General features: G+C 36.5%; 2 protein-coding genes across 3 annotated transcripts; one reads left to right on the top strand and one right to left on the bottom strand.

The window, feature by feature from the left end:
* Positions 1 to 759: 759 nt before the first annotated feature.
* On the top strand, positions 760 to 9,834 carry slc2a12 (solute carrier family 2 member 12). Of its 2 annotated transcripts, none has more exons than XM_077218997.1 (6): positions 760 to 899; positions 1,437 to 1,551; positions 2,348 to 3,727; positions 5,073 to 5,195; positions 5,959 to 6,091; positions 8,242 to 9,834. In XM_077218997.1, the coding sequence occupies exons 2-6, from the start codon at positions 1,440 to 1,442 to the stop codon at positions 8,333 to 8,335; spliced, it is 1,842 nt and encodes a 613-aa protein (XP_077075112.1). In that variant the 5' UTR covers positions 760 to 899; positions 1,437 to 1,439; the 3' UTR covers positions 8,336 to 9,834. The 2 variants fall into 2 exon arrangements, with proteins under 2 accessions (XP_077075112.1, XP_077075113.1); XM_077218998.1 differs by having other exon boundaries at positions 793 to 899; positions 1,417 to 1,551; positions 8,242 to 9,178.
* On the bottom strand, positions 9,563 to 13,784 carry tbpl1 (TBP-like 1). Its single transcript, XM_077218999.1, has 7 exons — positions 13,573 to 13,784; positions 12,651 to 12,853; positions 12,007 to 12,089; positions 11,808 to 11,871; positions 11,611 to 11,714; positions 10,981 to 11,075; positions 9,563 to 10,247 (listed from the first exon to the last, which is right to left on the bottom strand). Exons 2-7 carry the CDS (start codon positions 12,783 to 12,785, stop codon positions 10,168 to 10,170), a joined length of 561 nt encoding a protein of 186 aa, XP_077075114.1. The 5' UTR covers positions 12,786 to 12,853; positions 13,573 to 13,784; the 3' UTR covers positions 9,563 to 10,167.
* Between the last annotated feature and the right edge of the window lie 880 nt (positions 13,785 to 14,664).

The following is a 14,664-nucleotide window of genomic DNA, read 5'->3' as shown; positions in this document are numbered from 1 at the left end:
GGTTCAGCAAATGTTCTACGCCACGGTATCTGATTCTGCAGGGATTTTAAAATCAAATTTGAGGCTATTTAGGACCTGCGCAAATAAAATTAATACCACGTGGGCGAGGTAGGCAATATCACTTAAAGGTGATATTGATTTTAACTGCACTTTTTTTTGTGACAGTTGCCCTGAAACTGGTTTTCTATTAATAATAATAATTTAAAAAAAACATTCTAAACCGTAAAATGACTGTAAAAACTTTTAATAGCTCATAACGTTACAGGTTTTGACAAATGAATGAATAAATAAATAAATAAACCGTGCTATGCATTTCAGCCTTTAAACCATTTAGAAAAATGATGATTTAAAAATATGGGTGGAATTTCTCTGTGGACTGAATGAAAATGCAAAGACTGGCGTTTGTGAAACAGCAGAAATATAACTGTTACCCTGGTAACCCCTGTATAAAAAGCAGCTGCGCTGAATGGCGAATTTCAGGTTTATTCAACCGGTTCATTGATTCAAAAGATTTAATCTAAAGGAACTGAAACGACTCCTGAAAAAATCGGGCACCGCAACAGCTGCTCACAACATGCGTTCGTAATGCGTGTGGGTCGCCACCAACACATTAAGTCCAAACCATTATGTAAAAAAATGAATGTCATAGTGTAATAACGGATCCTTTATTAACACAGCCCAGTCAGAGAGCTGCTCGGTTCTTCAACCCCTTCTGCTTACTTCACACTTTCAGTCTCGCTGTTTTGCATTGGTTAATGTAGGCGGAGTCACTTCTTCCAAAACAAGAAACGTGTAACGACACAAGGACAGAGAAGTTACTGCCTGCCACCCAGGAGGAGAGAAGTGACGAGCTGCAATGATCTTCATAGACAGCAGTCCCCATTTTTGATGTTAAAGAGGTAACGGGCGCATTAAAACGCGAACGATTTGTTTGAATGATATTGAGCTTTTACTTGTTGATCTGTTCCTAGAGCAATGGCATTGAGAAATCCAATATGGTCAATGGCTGTACATTCCTGTTTGGGACATGCTGTAACAACTGTGTTAAGAGCAGCAATTAAGTTATTGATGCATGTTGTGCTGCTCTCATTGGTGGCTTTGTTAGTCAGTATGAGCTTCCATGAACTAGAGAACCAGTTTGTGTTTTTCAGGAGTTAAATTGTTATTTGCATGCTGATTAAAGATATATAAGTGCAGATTTTTTTACTAGGAGACAGACTATGTTTGAAAAGTTTCTATTGGTCTAATCCTGAATGAATATCTCCAGTGTTGTGAATGTGTCATGGTAGAGGTCTAAATTAGTTTCCTCAGTATCCTTTTTCATTGCTAATATTATTGCTGATGATGCATGATCACCAAATGTTTATTATGGACCTATTGTTAAATAATATTTTTTTTACTGTCCACTTACTCTGGTTGCACCACAACCCTTGAAGAACATGGAAGCATCTGAAGAGTCCATAAGAATGACTTCTGACCCCCAGAGCAAAACATTTCTACAGAGTCCAGATACACACATACATCTAGAGAAAAGGCTATCTGCAAAACCAGGTAAGTATTCCTTATAACAGTTAACCGAAGACAAAAATGTCCAATGTTTTTAGTTTTTGATGTCAAAGTCTGTGCATCCATTCAAACTTTACTAAAACAGATCTGTCACATGGCAAAACAGGCAGGATGCTTGACATCCATCCATCCAAATTTCCTGTGTTTTTGATATTACTGATTTGTTTAGTAATCTGTTAGAATTATCTAGAAATCTTTCACATGTAAGTTTCATAATTTGTTTGTAAATGATAAGATGCACCTAAAACATGTTGACTTAGTTGTGCAACAGTTATGTAATCCAAATCATAACTAATGGAACCCCATTGTCACTGTTCATATCTTGCAACAGCTGTGATGTTGTAATCAATCAGTCATATATAGTCAAATAATTATAGTTTGATAGTCAGTTATATTGTAGTTAATTATAGGCGTTGATTGTAGTTAATTATAGGAATGATTATAAAGTCTGCAGTAAAGCAATTCATACGCTTGCTAGTGCTTACTGTATATCTGTTTGTAGGACATTATGAAACAAACCTCATAAAGGAAAGCCATGGGAGCATGTGCTAGAGTATTGGGATTGTAGTAAACACAATCAGTCAAGTTATTCTGTGATGATGATTTTTGTGACATACTGTAAAATTCTATATTCATGGGTTATTTTGATTGTATACTGGCACTGTTGAATCTTAGTAGTAATTTAAGAGTTGTATTAATGTATTTAAATGCTTGTCTTATGATGCTTGCATGTGTTTATTGTACTTTTCAGTCCTTTTTTTATGTCCTCCTCTCTCTGTAGGTAATGGTGCAGCGCTGGTGTTGTGTTCTGTATCTGTGGCCTGCCTGAGTGGGTTGATGATGGGTTATGAGATGAGTCTGATATCAGGAGCTTTGCTTCAACTCAGGGATGCTTTGACTCTCTCCTGCCCGGAGCAAGAGCAAGTCGTTGGGTCTCTTCTGTTTGGAGCTTTCCTTCTCTCTCTGGGTGGCGGCACCATCCTGGACCGTTACGGACGGCGGTTCTCTATCATCCTCACAGCGCTGCTGTGTGTGCTGGGCACTCTTCTGAGTGTGTGTGTGGTGTCGTTTTGGGCGCTAGTTGTCGGGCGGATGTTGGTCGGCATGGCGGTTGCGCTGTCAGGCACAGCGTCTTGCCTGTATGCGGCGGAAGTGGCACCGGCCACCTGGCGTGGACGGTGCGTGTGTGTATATGAGTTAATGGTAGTTTTAGGGATGCTGTTGGGTTTTGGACTGAGTTGGGCATTCACAGGTGTCCCGAATGGATGGAGGTTTACGTTCGCTGGCGTACTGCTCCCTGCTTTGCTGCAAGCCAGCATCATGCCACTGTTGCCGCAGAGTCCACGCTTTTTGCTCGCCCAGCAGCGTGAGAAGGAGGCTCACGCCACTCTACTCCGTCTCCGTGCTGGGATCGAAGGAGTAGATGCGGTGGAGGACGAACTTCGGGCGATTCGCATGGAACTGGGAGCGGAGCGCCAGCACGGCTTCCTGGACCTCTTCCGTTCCTGTGACAACATGCTTCAGAGACTGCTTGTCGGTGCTGCGCTGGTTTTCTTGCAGCAGGCTACGGGACAGCCCAACATTTTGGCGTACGCGTCAACTGTTCTCAGCAGTGTTGGCTTCCATGGGAACGAGGCAGCGACTCTTGCGTCCACAGGTTTTGGTGTGGTAAAAGTGGGCGGGACCATTCCTGCAGTCTTTCTAGTGGACAAAGTGGGGCCTAAAGCCCTTCTGTGTGTTGGATCCGTCATTATGACGTTGTCAACGGCAACCCTGGGGGCCGTTACTATGCAGAGCCGTACACATGTTTCCAGTCTATGCAAAGGCCCCATAAATAAAGCAAACCTTACGGTACTTGGGATGGGAGATGAGACTGATATTCAGACAAACACTCCAAGGGGCTTATACCAGCCTTCTGATTATGAACTTAAAACGAAGCACAAATCAGATCCTTTCCTCACTAGCATTAATGACACTAAGGGCCATTGGATTTTAAACTACACTTATGATCACAGAACTGCATTGATGGAACCTGGTGAGGGTTCTTCAAAAATTGCTCTTCAATCTGTTCATGTAAATGAGGTGTCGCCCTCTCTAAAATGGATCTCGCTGGTCAGCCTGCTGGTGTATGTAGCTGGATTCTCCATCAGCTTGGGACCAAGTAAGTGACCATTCCTGTTAGGTGACATTCCTGTTAAAGGGTTAGTTCTCCCTGAAGCCATCCTAGATGTATATGACATTCTTCTTTCAGATGAATTCAATCGGAGTTATATTAAAAAAATGCCCTGGCTCTTCTAAGCTTTATAATGGGAGTGAATGGCTAGAGAAAATTCGAAGCTCAAAAAAGTGCATCCATCCATGATAAAATGAGTAAACCATGGGCTAATTTTCATTGTTGGGTGAAATATCCCTTTAAAAGGATAATTCGCCCAAAAATGTTTCATTCTGTCATCATTTAATCTTCCTCATCTCATTCCAAACCAATATGACTGATTTCCATCTGTGGATTGCAAAAGGGAAAAGAAGAATCATGCAGACCAATTCATTACAAAAAGTTCAACCTCAAGAGAGTGATTTGTTCATGAGTTGTACAACCCTATTACTCTCATATCTCTGAAGTCTCACAGCAGACATGCCCCTTCAAACAGAGCATTCAATTCAGAGGCTAAAATCAGGGTAGGATAAGTGCCTTTTATTTCTAAATTATGACAATTTTTGATGTGAAAATCATACTAACATTATAAGGGCACCCCAGGAAACATAAAATAATCAAATAATCCAGTTCATGACCCCTTTAACTGTTGTGATCAGATCATTGAATCAGTTGAAACTCATTGAAACTCAAGAATCGTTTCTAACCCGTTTTGTTAAACCATTCAGACTGATTTATTGAAATTTTCAACCTCAAATGAATGATTCATTCATGAATTGGACATCGCTACTACTCTACTCTCTTAAAGGTGGGGTATGTGATTTTCTTTTTTGACCATTTTTTCAAAATCACTTGAAATCCTATTCCTGACCCACTTGCTGGCTGTAAATTAAAAATCTGCCGGCCGTTTTGCAAATCACATACCCCACCTTTAACTGCTGTGACCGGATCATTGAATCAGTGAGCTGAACTTGGGAACTTGATCAGCTTAATTTGTGAACGAATCATTCAAACTGATTAATTAAAAAGGGGGATTCTGTTATGGAGCTTCACAGTCACAATTCACTTCCATTACAATATATTGTAAAGAGTCGGGATATTCTTCAAAACTGTTCCTTTTGTGTTCTATAGAATAAAGGAAGTCATAAAGGTTTGGAAAAACAGAAATTGGAGTAAAATATCTTTTTATTTACATTTTTTTATTTATTCTTATTACAGGTTTTAATTATTCTTTTAATGATGCATATCTCTGGAAAGCTTATGTTGCACATTTAACATTTTTATAACCTGTTCTTTCATTCTCTTACTTTTTTTCTCACTTCTCATTTCTGCCTGTGTGATGATCTTTCTCCAGTGGTTCATGTGGTTTTGAGTGCGATCTTCCCGACTGGCATCCGTGGAAAGGCTGTGTCCGTCATCTCTGCTTTTAACTGGGCCACAAATTTACTCATATCGATGACCTTCCTTACCATGACAGGTAACACACACACAAGCACAGAAATGAGGTTATTTACAGATATATGAGATCAGTAGGTCATCATGACCTAGTTATATTGCAGGTTGCAGTCAGTATATTTATCAGTATCTCGCTTCTGATGGTCATCCAATAAAACCATGAAGATTGAGACTTTATTTCTCAATTTAAATAAGTGGTTAATTGGTCTTTTCTCATGGAGTCAGCAGTTGCTGATTTCATGCTTTTTTACTCTGTGACCTTGTTCTGACAATATTATAATTAGTGAACATCACTATTATTTTTCTCATACTTATAGTTAGTGGTTTGTTCGTATATCCGTAAGCCTAAGTATTACATTTTAATATGAAAACCTGTCCCTTATTGACATGACTACAGACATAAATGTCATTAAATTTCAAATAGAGTCTGACAAAGGCACCATGATAGTGTTCCTTCAGGAGTTATGTAAGAATTAATTTAGCCATAGATCATTAACATTCTTTAAAGGTGTTCTAAGCATTGTCACACGTTTTTTAGGCCAAAACATTTTTTGTCACATACAGTCTCATTTTGTCTCATTCTCAGAAACTGATCGCTAAGTACGGACTGGGTTAGGATTGTGTTTAGAGGCAGTCTGCCAAACATTCATTTGCCACCTGTGGGGATGTTCCTGCAGAGATGGAATGAAAACACAAGAAACACAAACTTTTCCACAGAACAATAAACAAAAAAAGTTTTTGTAGCAGAGTTGTGTTTTTCAGAGTGTAATGTGTTGTGGTTGTAGAGAGGATCGGCCTGCCCACCGTGATCTTCTCCTATGCTGCTATGAGCTTTGTGTTGGTGGTGTTTGTGATTGTATTCGTGCCAGAGACGAAAGGCCGATCACTGGAACAGATCTCTAAGGAACTTGCCATGAAGTGAGTAGACACACACAAATGCATCTCATGTTACTTGTTTTCAAATGAAGTTAATTAGTGACATCATTAAGGTATCACTTTTATTATTGCTCATTATGTGTAATCAAATTTGCCATTGTAAGACAATAATTGATTTTAATTAATACTTTAATAAAAAATAATTTAATATATGTTTTATTGTAAATATTAAATCTTAAACCTATATTTAGAATTCAGAAACCCTTGTTATTAGCGATTAGGCCGTTAAGTGAACTGCAGCCAGAAACTGATTGCTCGCAATCGTACTAAAGACTGAATGTGATCCAGGACCTGATATACTTTCAGAGTTTTCTTCTCTTCCTGCATTTTTCTGAACATTGTGTAAGCCATAGATATGTATACACCGATTCCACATTTGTCACATGTCTGATGCTTTCGTGACTCATTTTTTCGATTTAAATTCCTGATGGGATAATCTTTCACAGGTAAAAATTTTTGTGTTTATGTTTTGTGCATTTATTTGTTTTAACTTAATATTACAGGCTTTTAAACTATGGTACATTTTTAATGTTATGTTAGCTAAGGCCTTTGCTTGTCTTTCATTTAAGGATGTCTATCGCAGATATAGATATTCATACATGCGTATAACTATGGTTGCAGATGCACAGTCAACTTGCTCTCGAGTGTTCATTGACCGGCTTTGACCGTTCCAATATGCCAGAACGGCTTACGTATAGCGGCCCATAGAAAGAGCTGCTAATGAGGAATCGATGTGTATGTATATATGGTGTAAGCATTCATTTCTGGAAGAGAGGTTCTCAGGAGCGTACGTAATGGTCACATGCTTTTGATTTGCCAAGCAAAAATGCCACGAGTCCTTGACATAAAAATCCGTCTACAGGCTTTCATAGACAACCTAGTAAGTCTGAGAACTTTTGTTACAAGCTGTTCACACATTGCCAATAAAAAAATGATTGATACATTAAAAAAATCGTACATATAGACTATAAATATATAATTTTTAGGGTTGTCAAAATTAACGCATTAATTTTGTGGTTATTTTTTTTTCAGTTTTTTAATGCAATTAATGCAGCATTGTTTTTTTCTGTCATCCTTGGGCTCGTGTTACATTGTATCAGGCTTGTATCGCAAATGATTTTAAACCATTCAAGCGCTTCAAGACACAAAAGATAACGAATGCGGCAGGTCTTAAAGTGACAGCAGCCTAATAAACCTGCTGCTGTCTAATCAAATCGTTAATCAAAGAACAAAAGAAAAAGAGAAAATAACTTCATAACTTTTGTGGCTTTAATTTAATTAATTTATGCAGTGAAAACTGTGAAATGTTTGATAACTTTATTACATTTCTGTATATTTTCAACCTGTTAGACCTACCTAAGGTTACATGGGTCAAAAACAATGACAACAACAACTTTTTTTGTGCATTTTGGCAGGGCAAGTAAAAATCTGAACCGGTTTGACTGGGGCCAATAGAAAAAATCCTTGAGCGTTGAGCCCTGATATATTAAAGCGACAGCTAAATATGACATTTATTATAATGGGTTTATGTGAAGATTTGTTTTAAGTTCACTTAAATTAAAAGGTGTTATATTTTTTAAAGCCCAGTAAATGTTAAAATCGACAGCTTTCATTTATACCGTAATGTTGAATGGCTATAATCAATGGCTAAAACTGCATCAGTAGCGTTACTGGTATCGGGATAATGGCCTTCATTCATAAAAAAAATGTCATTAAACAAATATTTAAAATATACTGTTGTCTTTATGTTGTTTTTATATTCATTTGGAGATAAATGTGAGATTATTACAATATAGAGATACATTTCATACTTTAATGTTAGGTGCGATTAATCACGATTAATTACAGAAGAATTTGACAACACTAATAATTGCATTTTTTTAAATTAAACATTCCCATAGTTTTACAAAGAAGGAGAGAGAATATCCAGAATATCACAGTGACTTATGAAACAAATATTTTTTCAGCAACCTGTTCTATTCCAGGTTCAGCTAAATATTCGGAAACTTACTTCTTTGCAAGATGTGAGAATCAAAAAACAATGCTTGGCATTTGCCCCACTTTGCATGCATCAGGGAGTTCATGTTCTAAAGTGCATCACGTAACGATTAGACGCGTGTCCTGTTTTGTAGGAATCACCTGAGCAGCACACTACTGTGTCATAGAAGAAAACACGAGACTACAGCACAACCCTCACTGGAGGAAAAAGCTCTTGCAGCCATTTGACTTTTTACCTAGATGAAGAGTGGAAGAGCACAAGGATAATTGCAAGCAACAATTTCTCAAGTAAACAATTTTGCTTAAGCCTTCCCTGGGAACAATGGGTCAGTTGAGATGAATTGAATGTCAATCTGATTTATTTGTATTAAGTTTTAAAAAGCATTGTAAGTAGTTTTGGACTTCAAGTTTTTACAACTCACTGTCATGAAATGTTTTGGAAGTTGTGCGCGTGCAGTCATGACTATAATCATGTCATGCCAAGTTAAAGACAAATTCTGTGGCCCAGCCACTCAGGTCTATCAGTATTTGTGTGCTGAGCACCACCATAGACAACACCTGAAGGGGTCACTGATAGGAGATGCCTTCACGCCATCAGATTACACAAGCAATATGTAATATTACTAAATGGAATTTGGTTAATTTAAAAAATGTGATTTTAGTAAAAAAAAAGAACAAAAAAAGTGTCCTGCTCCATCATTTATGCATTAATACATGTGCATTAAATACATTTTTGGAAGAATTAGATCTATTAAAACACATTTTCTAATTATAAATCATTCAATTAAAAAATGCATGTAAATATAGCGATTGTAAAAAAAGATTTTTTTTCAGAACTAGTGAGTTAAGTAATTTGATTGCATGACTTTCTTGTGGTATATGTGACTTGTTTACATTGGCGTTTTATTGAGATGTTTCTGTTTCTGCGGTTGAAACATTTGTAGGCAACTATATGAGGGATGAAACTTTTCAGTAAGTTGTCATCTTTTAATGTTTATTAATGTTTTTTCATACTATAACTAAAAAATTATATGATCAATAAGTTATGACATGTTTTTTAACCCATCAAAATAAGTTAAGCAGTTTTCATCTTTTTTTATAAGTTATATAAGAATCAACAAATTTTTTTAAATGTCGGTTTAAAGTAATTTAAGTTTTTTAAATGTCTTAAACATCATAAAAATTTAAGGCAGCAACTGTTTTTTACGGTGTAGTAGAAAAAAGAAAAAAATGATCAGTTTACTCCGTTTAAGCTGAGTATGACACAAAAGAGCTTCAAAACGACGTTTTTTTCTTTTAAATACATTTGACAAATTAAGTTTATTGAGTTAATAAAACAATTTAGTAGAAGTAGATATGCAGGACTGTGACTGACCTGTGGGCCTAAATATGAGTAAAGCTGGTATATTTCTCTTTACAAGACACAGACACACAAAAATTAGTGACAATTATGACTTAATATAGGGGTTATTTTTTATTTTGTTTATTATAAAATACAAAAGTTTTCGCATATTACATAAACATATGGACCAAAGATTCCTTAACAACCCAGAGTGTTCTTGTCCACAGCATACAACAGATATACATCTCCTGCTGTTTAAATGTGGTGTTTGCCCTTTAAACTCTTCCTTCTGACTTAAAGTATCATTACATGAGTCGTGAAGACATCGCTAGAATCAATTTAGTTAAAATTTCCAAGATGTTGCAGTAAAATGTAATCTTTAAATGTCACTGCCTGCCAGTTTTTACTTTGGTGTCCATGCATTATAATACAGTTAATTCAAGTGTTTATAACTACACAATGCCAGCAACACAATGTCAATGCACTAATGGTCCTCTTCTGAGCTTTAAGAGGTCGTCTGTAATTGCCATGGGGTCAAAACACCGGTCAACGTTCAAAGGCATGACTCTGAAAACACACGACCTAGACCCGCTTGGACGTGAAATGGCAAAAGCTGCCTTGGAGACACATACAGTACAACAGTTACAAGCCTTAAAACATTCAATGATAAGGTGCTTTTAATTTCAAACCGGTGCCTACGTGTGCGTGTGTGTGTGGTTTATGACAGTGTTTTTCGACACTCAAACAGAAGAGGATAAATCTGCTCCACTGCAGATGCCACAGTCTGAACATTTGGTCCTACAGAGAGGGAAAATGGTCATTAACAATAAGATCCAACACATTAGTTCAGCTTGTCTTTATGCTAAACACAAGAAAGTAGGTGGTCACATTCATTAAATGTTAACATGAAAAAATCATGAAATTATTCTTAAACACCAAACAAAATTTGAAACAACTCAAATAATGCAAAAATATTAATAATTAAAAAATACAATATTTAAAAAAAAAAAAATTAAATGACAAACTCTTAAGTACATGGAAGCTGAAATGTTTTTATAAATATATTATTATTATTATTGTTATTATTAAGTAAAAAATCATATAAATAAATAAAATGTAGCTGAAAAAATATAAATATAATTTGAATGATACCTTCTGCGCTTATAACATTTAATCTCTAGTGAATAAAAACATTTACTCAAGCCTCATTGCAGCTCACAGCATTATGTTTGCTCATTTTCAGACCTTCATAGTCTGCATAGCATGAATCCTGCATGCTGTCTTTAATATAATGTGGCTAAATAATCTAGGAATAATCCTTAAAATATGTGACTAATGCAATAATCTGTATGAACTCTATCGAGGCCTGCACTGAAAAGGTGAGAATTCACTAAGAAGTCATTACATACCGAGGGCTGGCATTGAATTAAAAGGATCTTCAACTGTCTAGATTTTTTGCAGTACATTCCAGACAAAACCCTGATTACGCTAGATAAAATGATACTGAGTGAAATGTGTGTGAGTGATTTACCTGTAACAGTGATGCTGCCTGTGGAAAACACCTGCACTGTACTCCTGAGGTTTTTGATTCTGTATGTCGCAGCAGGATGGATCTCGGGTTCATAGCTAAAAATACATACGGACACAAACATAGTGATGAGACCCCTGCAATCCAGCTGCAGGAGAACATGTGAGATTGCTCAATGCCGACGCATACAGCTTTTCACCACTAGAGAGCACCGTTCCCTTTTTTAGGGTCTTAAGGTTCCTTTGAAGCTGGTGTTAACATCCATCTCTCGCGATCTGATCGCAAGTGGTCAGAGGAGGCACAATAATGTTCACAGCTGGTATTAACATACATCACAAATGTGTCTCCTGTGACCACTTGTGACTGAATTTTATAGAGAGGAAGGTCTCCAATTTCATCACTACTTTCATCACTTATGGTTTAAACCTGTATTTTGCACTGACCATTTGTCAGTTCGGCCCAAAACAGATGTTTATACCAAATCAACAGGCATAAGCACAAAGCGTATGTCTAAGAAGCCAGTCTGTTGTCTCTAATACTGACCGTCCACAACACAAGTGCACCTACTATTTAAAAACATGGGTATTATGATCAATTGTATGTGTAGATGGAGAACACCCTGGGAGATCTTACCTGGCAATGGGCCGATTATTTTTAGTGAACTCAATGAGACGGATTTGAAAAGGCAGGGAGCACACAGCCAGCACATTGACAACCTTAAACTCCGAGAACCTCACCTGCAGATGAGAAAATACATTTTTAATCATCATTCAGAAGATTTACAAAGCAGTTTACAAAATTGTCAAGTAGCTATTAATCCATTTCGACACCTTGAATCCAATCTTCTGCAGGCAGCGGGCCAAACGGCGAGCACCCAGTTTGGCTTCCTCCTCACTAAACAAAAATAAACAGAAGAAATTTACCAACTCACCAAACAAACAGTATCTTAGAAGACAACTGCAATTTTAGAAGTAGCACAAACAACTCTTCCAGCTGTTCTGAGAATTGAAAAGGAGATTTTATTGGGACCTTGTTGCTCCAGTGCAAATAATTTTCCCTGATGACCATATAGAGGCAGTGATACGTGGTTTTCGCAGCTTCATCAGGACTTTCTGGAAAAACATCCACAGAACATAAGCAACAACAAGCGTTAATGATTGACCATATCCTGAATAATGCTGCTGATACTGACGATCTCAGGCAAAGGGTGAAAACAACGCTGATGCCACTTCCATGAATTGTGTACATACATTCTAGTGTCCTATTACAACTTTAGAGTAACAAAATGTATGTTTTTGTAGTTATGCAAAACTACTAGTCTAGACATGTTAAAACTATTATGTAACAGAACAGAAATGATAGTCTTCAAAGAAAAAAATAACAACAAGTAAGACTCTTCTTACGACATGGCATCTCATTCTGTTATTCAATTTTTACACAAATTGTTACTTTAACCGTATTGTTCATCAAGCACAATTCATCTCTATTACCTATTGTAAGAAAAATGCTCAAACAAACATTTTGTCTTTAATTTAAGGGAACATCTCAAATGTTGGCAAGGAGGTAACTGACTATTTGATGGGAAAAAAAATACTTTCAGGCCCTGTTAATGAGGTTACTAATGGTTTCATGCTAATGTATGTGATCTAAAACATCTGACTGCCTAAACTTACTCCCACTTCAGGCTTGTAGATGACATTAGTCCCCTCTAGGCCAATGGTACGCAGGTTTAGATGGCACCTGGTTCTGAAGACAGATACGACATTGGTAATGATGATATCAAGCGCCACATCGTTACTGGGTTCCATGGAGCCGCTGTAGATGTTTTAGGCTTGACAACCCCTTTACAGATGCATGTCACGTTACAAAATACAACCTGCAGAACACATAAACATATTGTTGAATTACATTACATGTAGAATTTAGCTGAATCTAACTTATGAAGTTACATGTCCTAGATGGCGGTAACCAAAGGCGTCTAGGTTTAAAACCCACAATAGGTGGTGATTCATTAACTAAGACCATTGTCCCCAAAACAAAGGCTCTTAACCACAGCTTTTCCATGGGGAATGATCCCTGTAATAAATACACTGTAAGTCATTTGGATAAATAACATCTGTTTGAATATACACTAAAGTGGAAAAAGGAACCATGCAAATTTAGCTGCCTACCTGAACAATGCAAATCAGCCAATTAGTTTAACGTAACATCTTCAACTTTATTTTTAACGTAAAATTATGGTGCCCACAAAGCACTGGCACGGAGAACACATGACAAAGCAATACGACATTCCATGGTCATTTTTTTTTTAATCTCAGTACCATAAATTAATTCATTCAATAAACACATTTATACAAAGCAACGCATGCAATTCATCTGTAGGAGACAATAACATTAAACGTGCATGCTAGCTGTTTCAGCTCAAAGAGTAATAACGTTAACGCTAAATAACAGAGCAGAGCTGTTGGAAATGAAACATTGTAGATTAATATCCACGCGAAAGTGATTATTAATAAGAGGTTTAACAACACAGAATGTTTTAGTTAATTACTAAATAAAAAGCAGACACATTAAGCTAATAAAACTTTCACTTACTTGAGTGATATTGGGCGCTAAAATGGTGTGTCCGGGAAAATGTTCGGCTATAATGTGGTAAAACGTCTTTAAAACAATTATATGAATGTTTAAAAATCTATATTTATAAAATGAATGGTTGGGAAAGCCCTAAAAGTAAACAAAAGCGTCAACACACATACAACAGTCAACCGGCGATTGTTGTCAAGGATGCCTTAGTTCCTGCGCGAGATGAGAAAACTGTCGATTTAACAAGCTACAGCGCCTCCAAATGGATGGGAGGAGAACAGCGACATAATTTAAAAGAGTGTAGAAGACCATACACTCAGGCTATTTATGAACATCAACATTATTTTGTGCCAATAGTAGAGTTTAAATATTTTAAAGCTTGATCATGTTATTGAATTTAATACATAAATTCAAAGGGTTAAAATACCCCCGTCTTAAAGGGATAGTTCACCCAAATACGGAAATTCTGTCATTCACTTAACTCCAAGTTGTTCCAAACCTGTATGAATAATTTCTTTCTTCTGCTGCACACAAACAAAGATATTTTGAAGAATGTCGGTAACTAAACAGTTGATGGACCCCATTATCTTCCATAGTATTTTTTTTCCTCCATACTATGGATGTCAATGGGTTCCATCAACTGTTGGGTTATCATATTCTTTAAAATATCTTCTTTTGTTTTCAGCAGAAGAAAGAAACTCACGTTTGGAACAACTTGAGGGTTAGTAAACGATGACAATATTTCATTTTTGGGTGAAAAATCTCTTTAATTGTGAGACATGTGACAAAATAGGTATCAAACTTTATCCGCTGTTAGTTTTTTAAATAGCAACATTTCCACCAAAACTTAATTCTTTCCAATTTAATACATTTGATCGATTCAAATTTAATACATTAGAAAATAGATTACAATAAACAAAATATAATGTATTTTCAAAAAACTTTACTTATATGACCTAAACTAAAACGATAAAACAAAGAGATTTTTAATAATATTTTTAAATAAGCTTTTATGTTTTGTCAGTATGTTTTGTCCAGATATACTTTCTTTCTTTTTTAAATCAGGCAATATCAAAGTCAGCCTTCATTCTAAGGGTCCTCTTA

The sequence above is a fragment of the Siphateles boraxobius genome, unplaced genomic scaffold (assembly GCF_051911475.1).
Source record: "Siphateles boraxobius isolate OS27281-9 unplaced genomic scaffold, OSU_SipBor_1 77, whole genome shotgun sequence".
NCBI classification, from domain to species: domain Eukaryota; kingdom Metazoa; phylum Chordata; class Actinopteri; order Cypriniformes; family Leuciscidae; genus Siphateles; species Siphateles boraxobius.
This window is presented reverse-complemented; position numbering and strand designations above follow the sequence as displayed.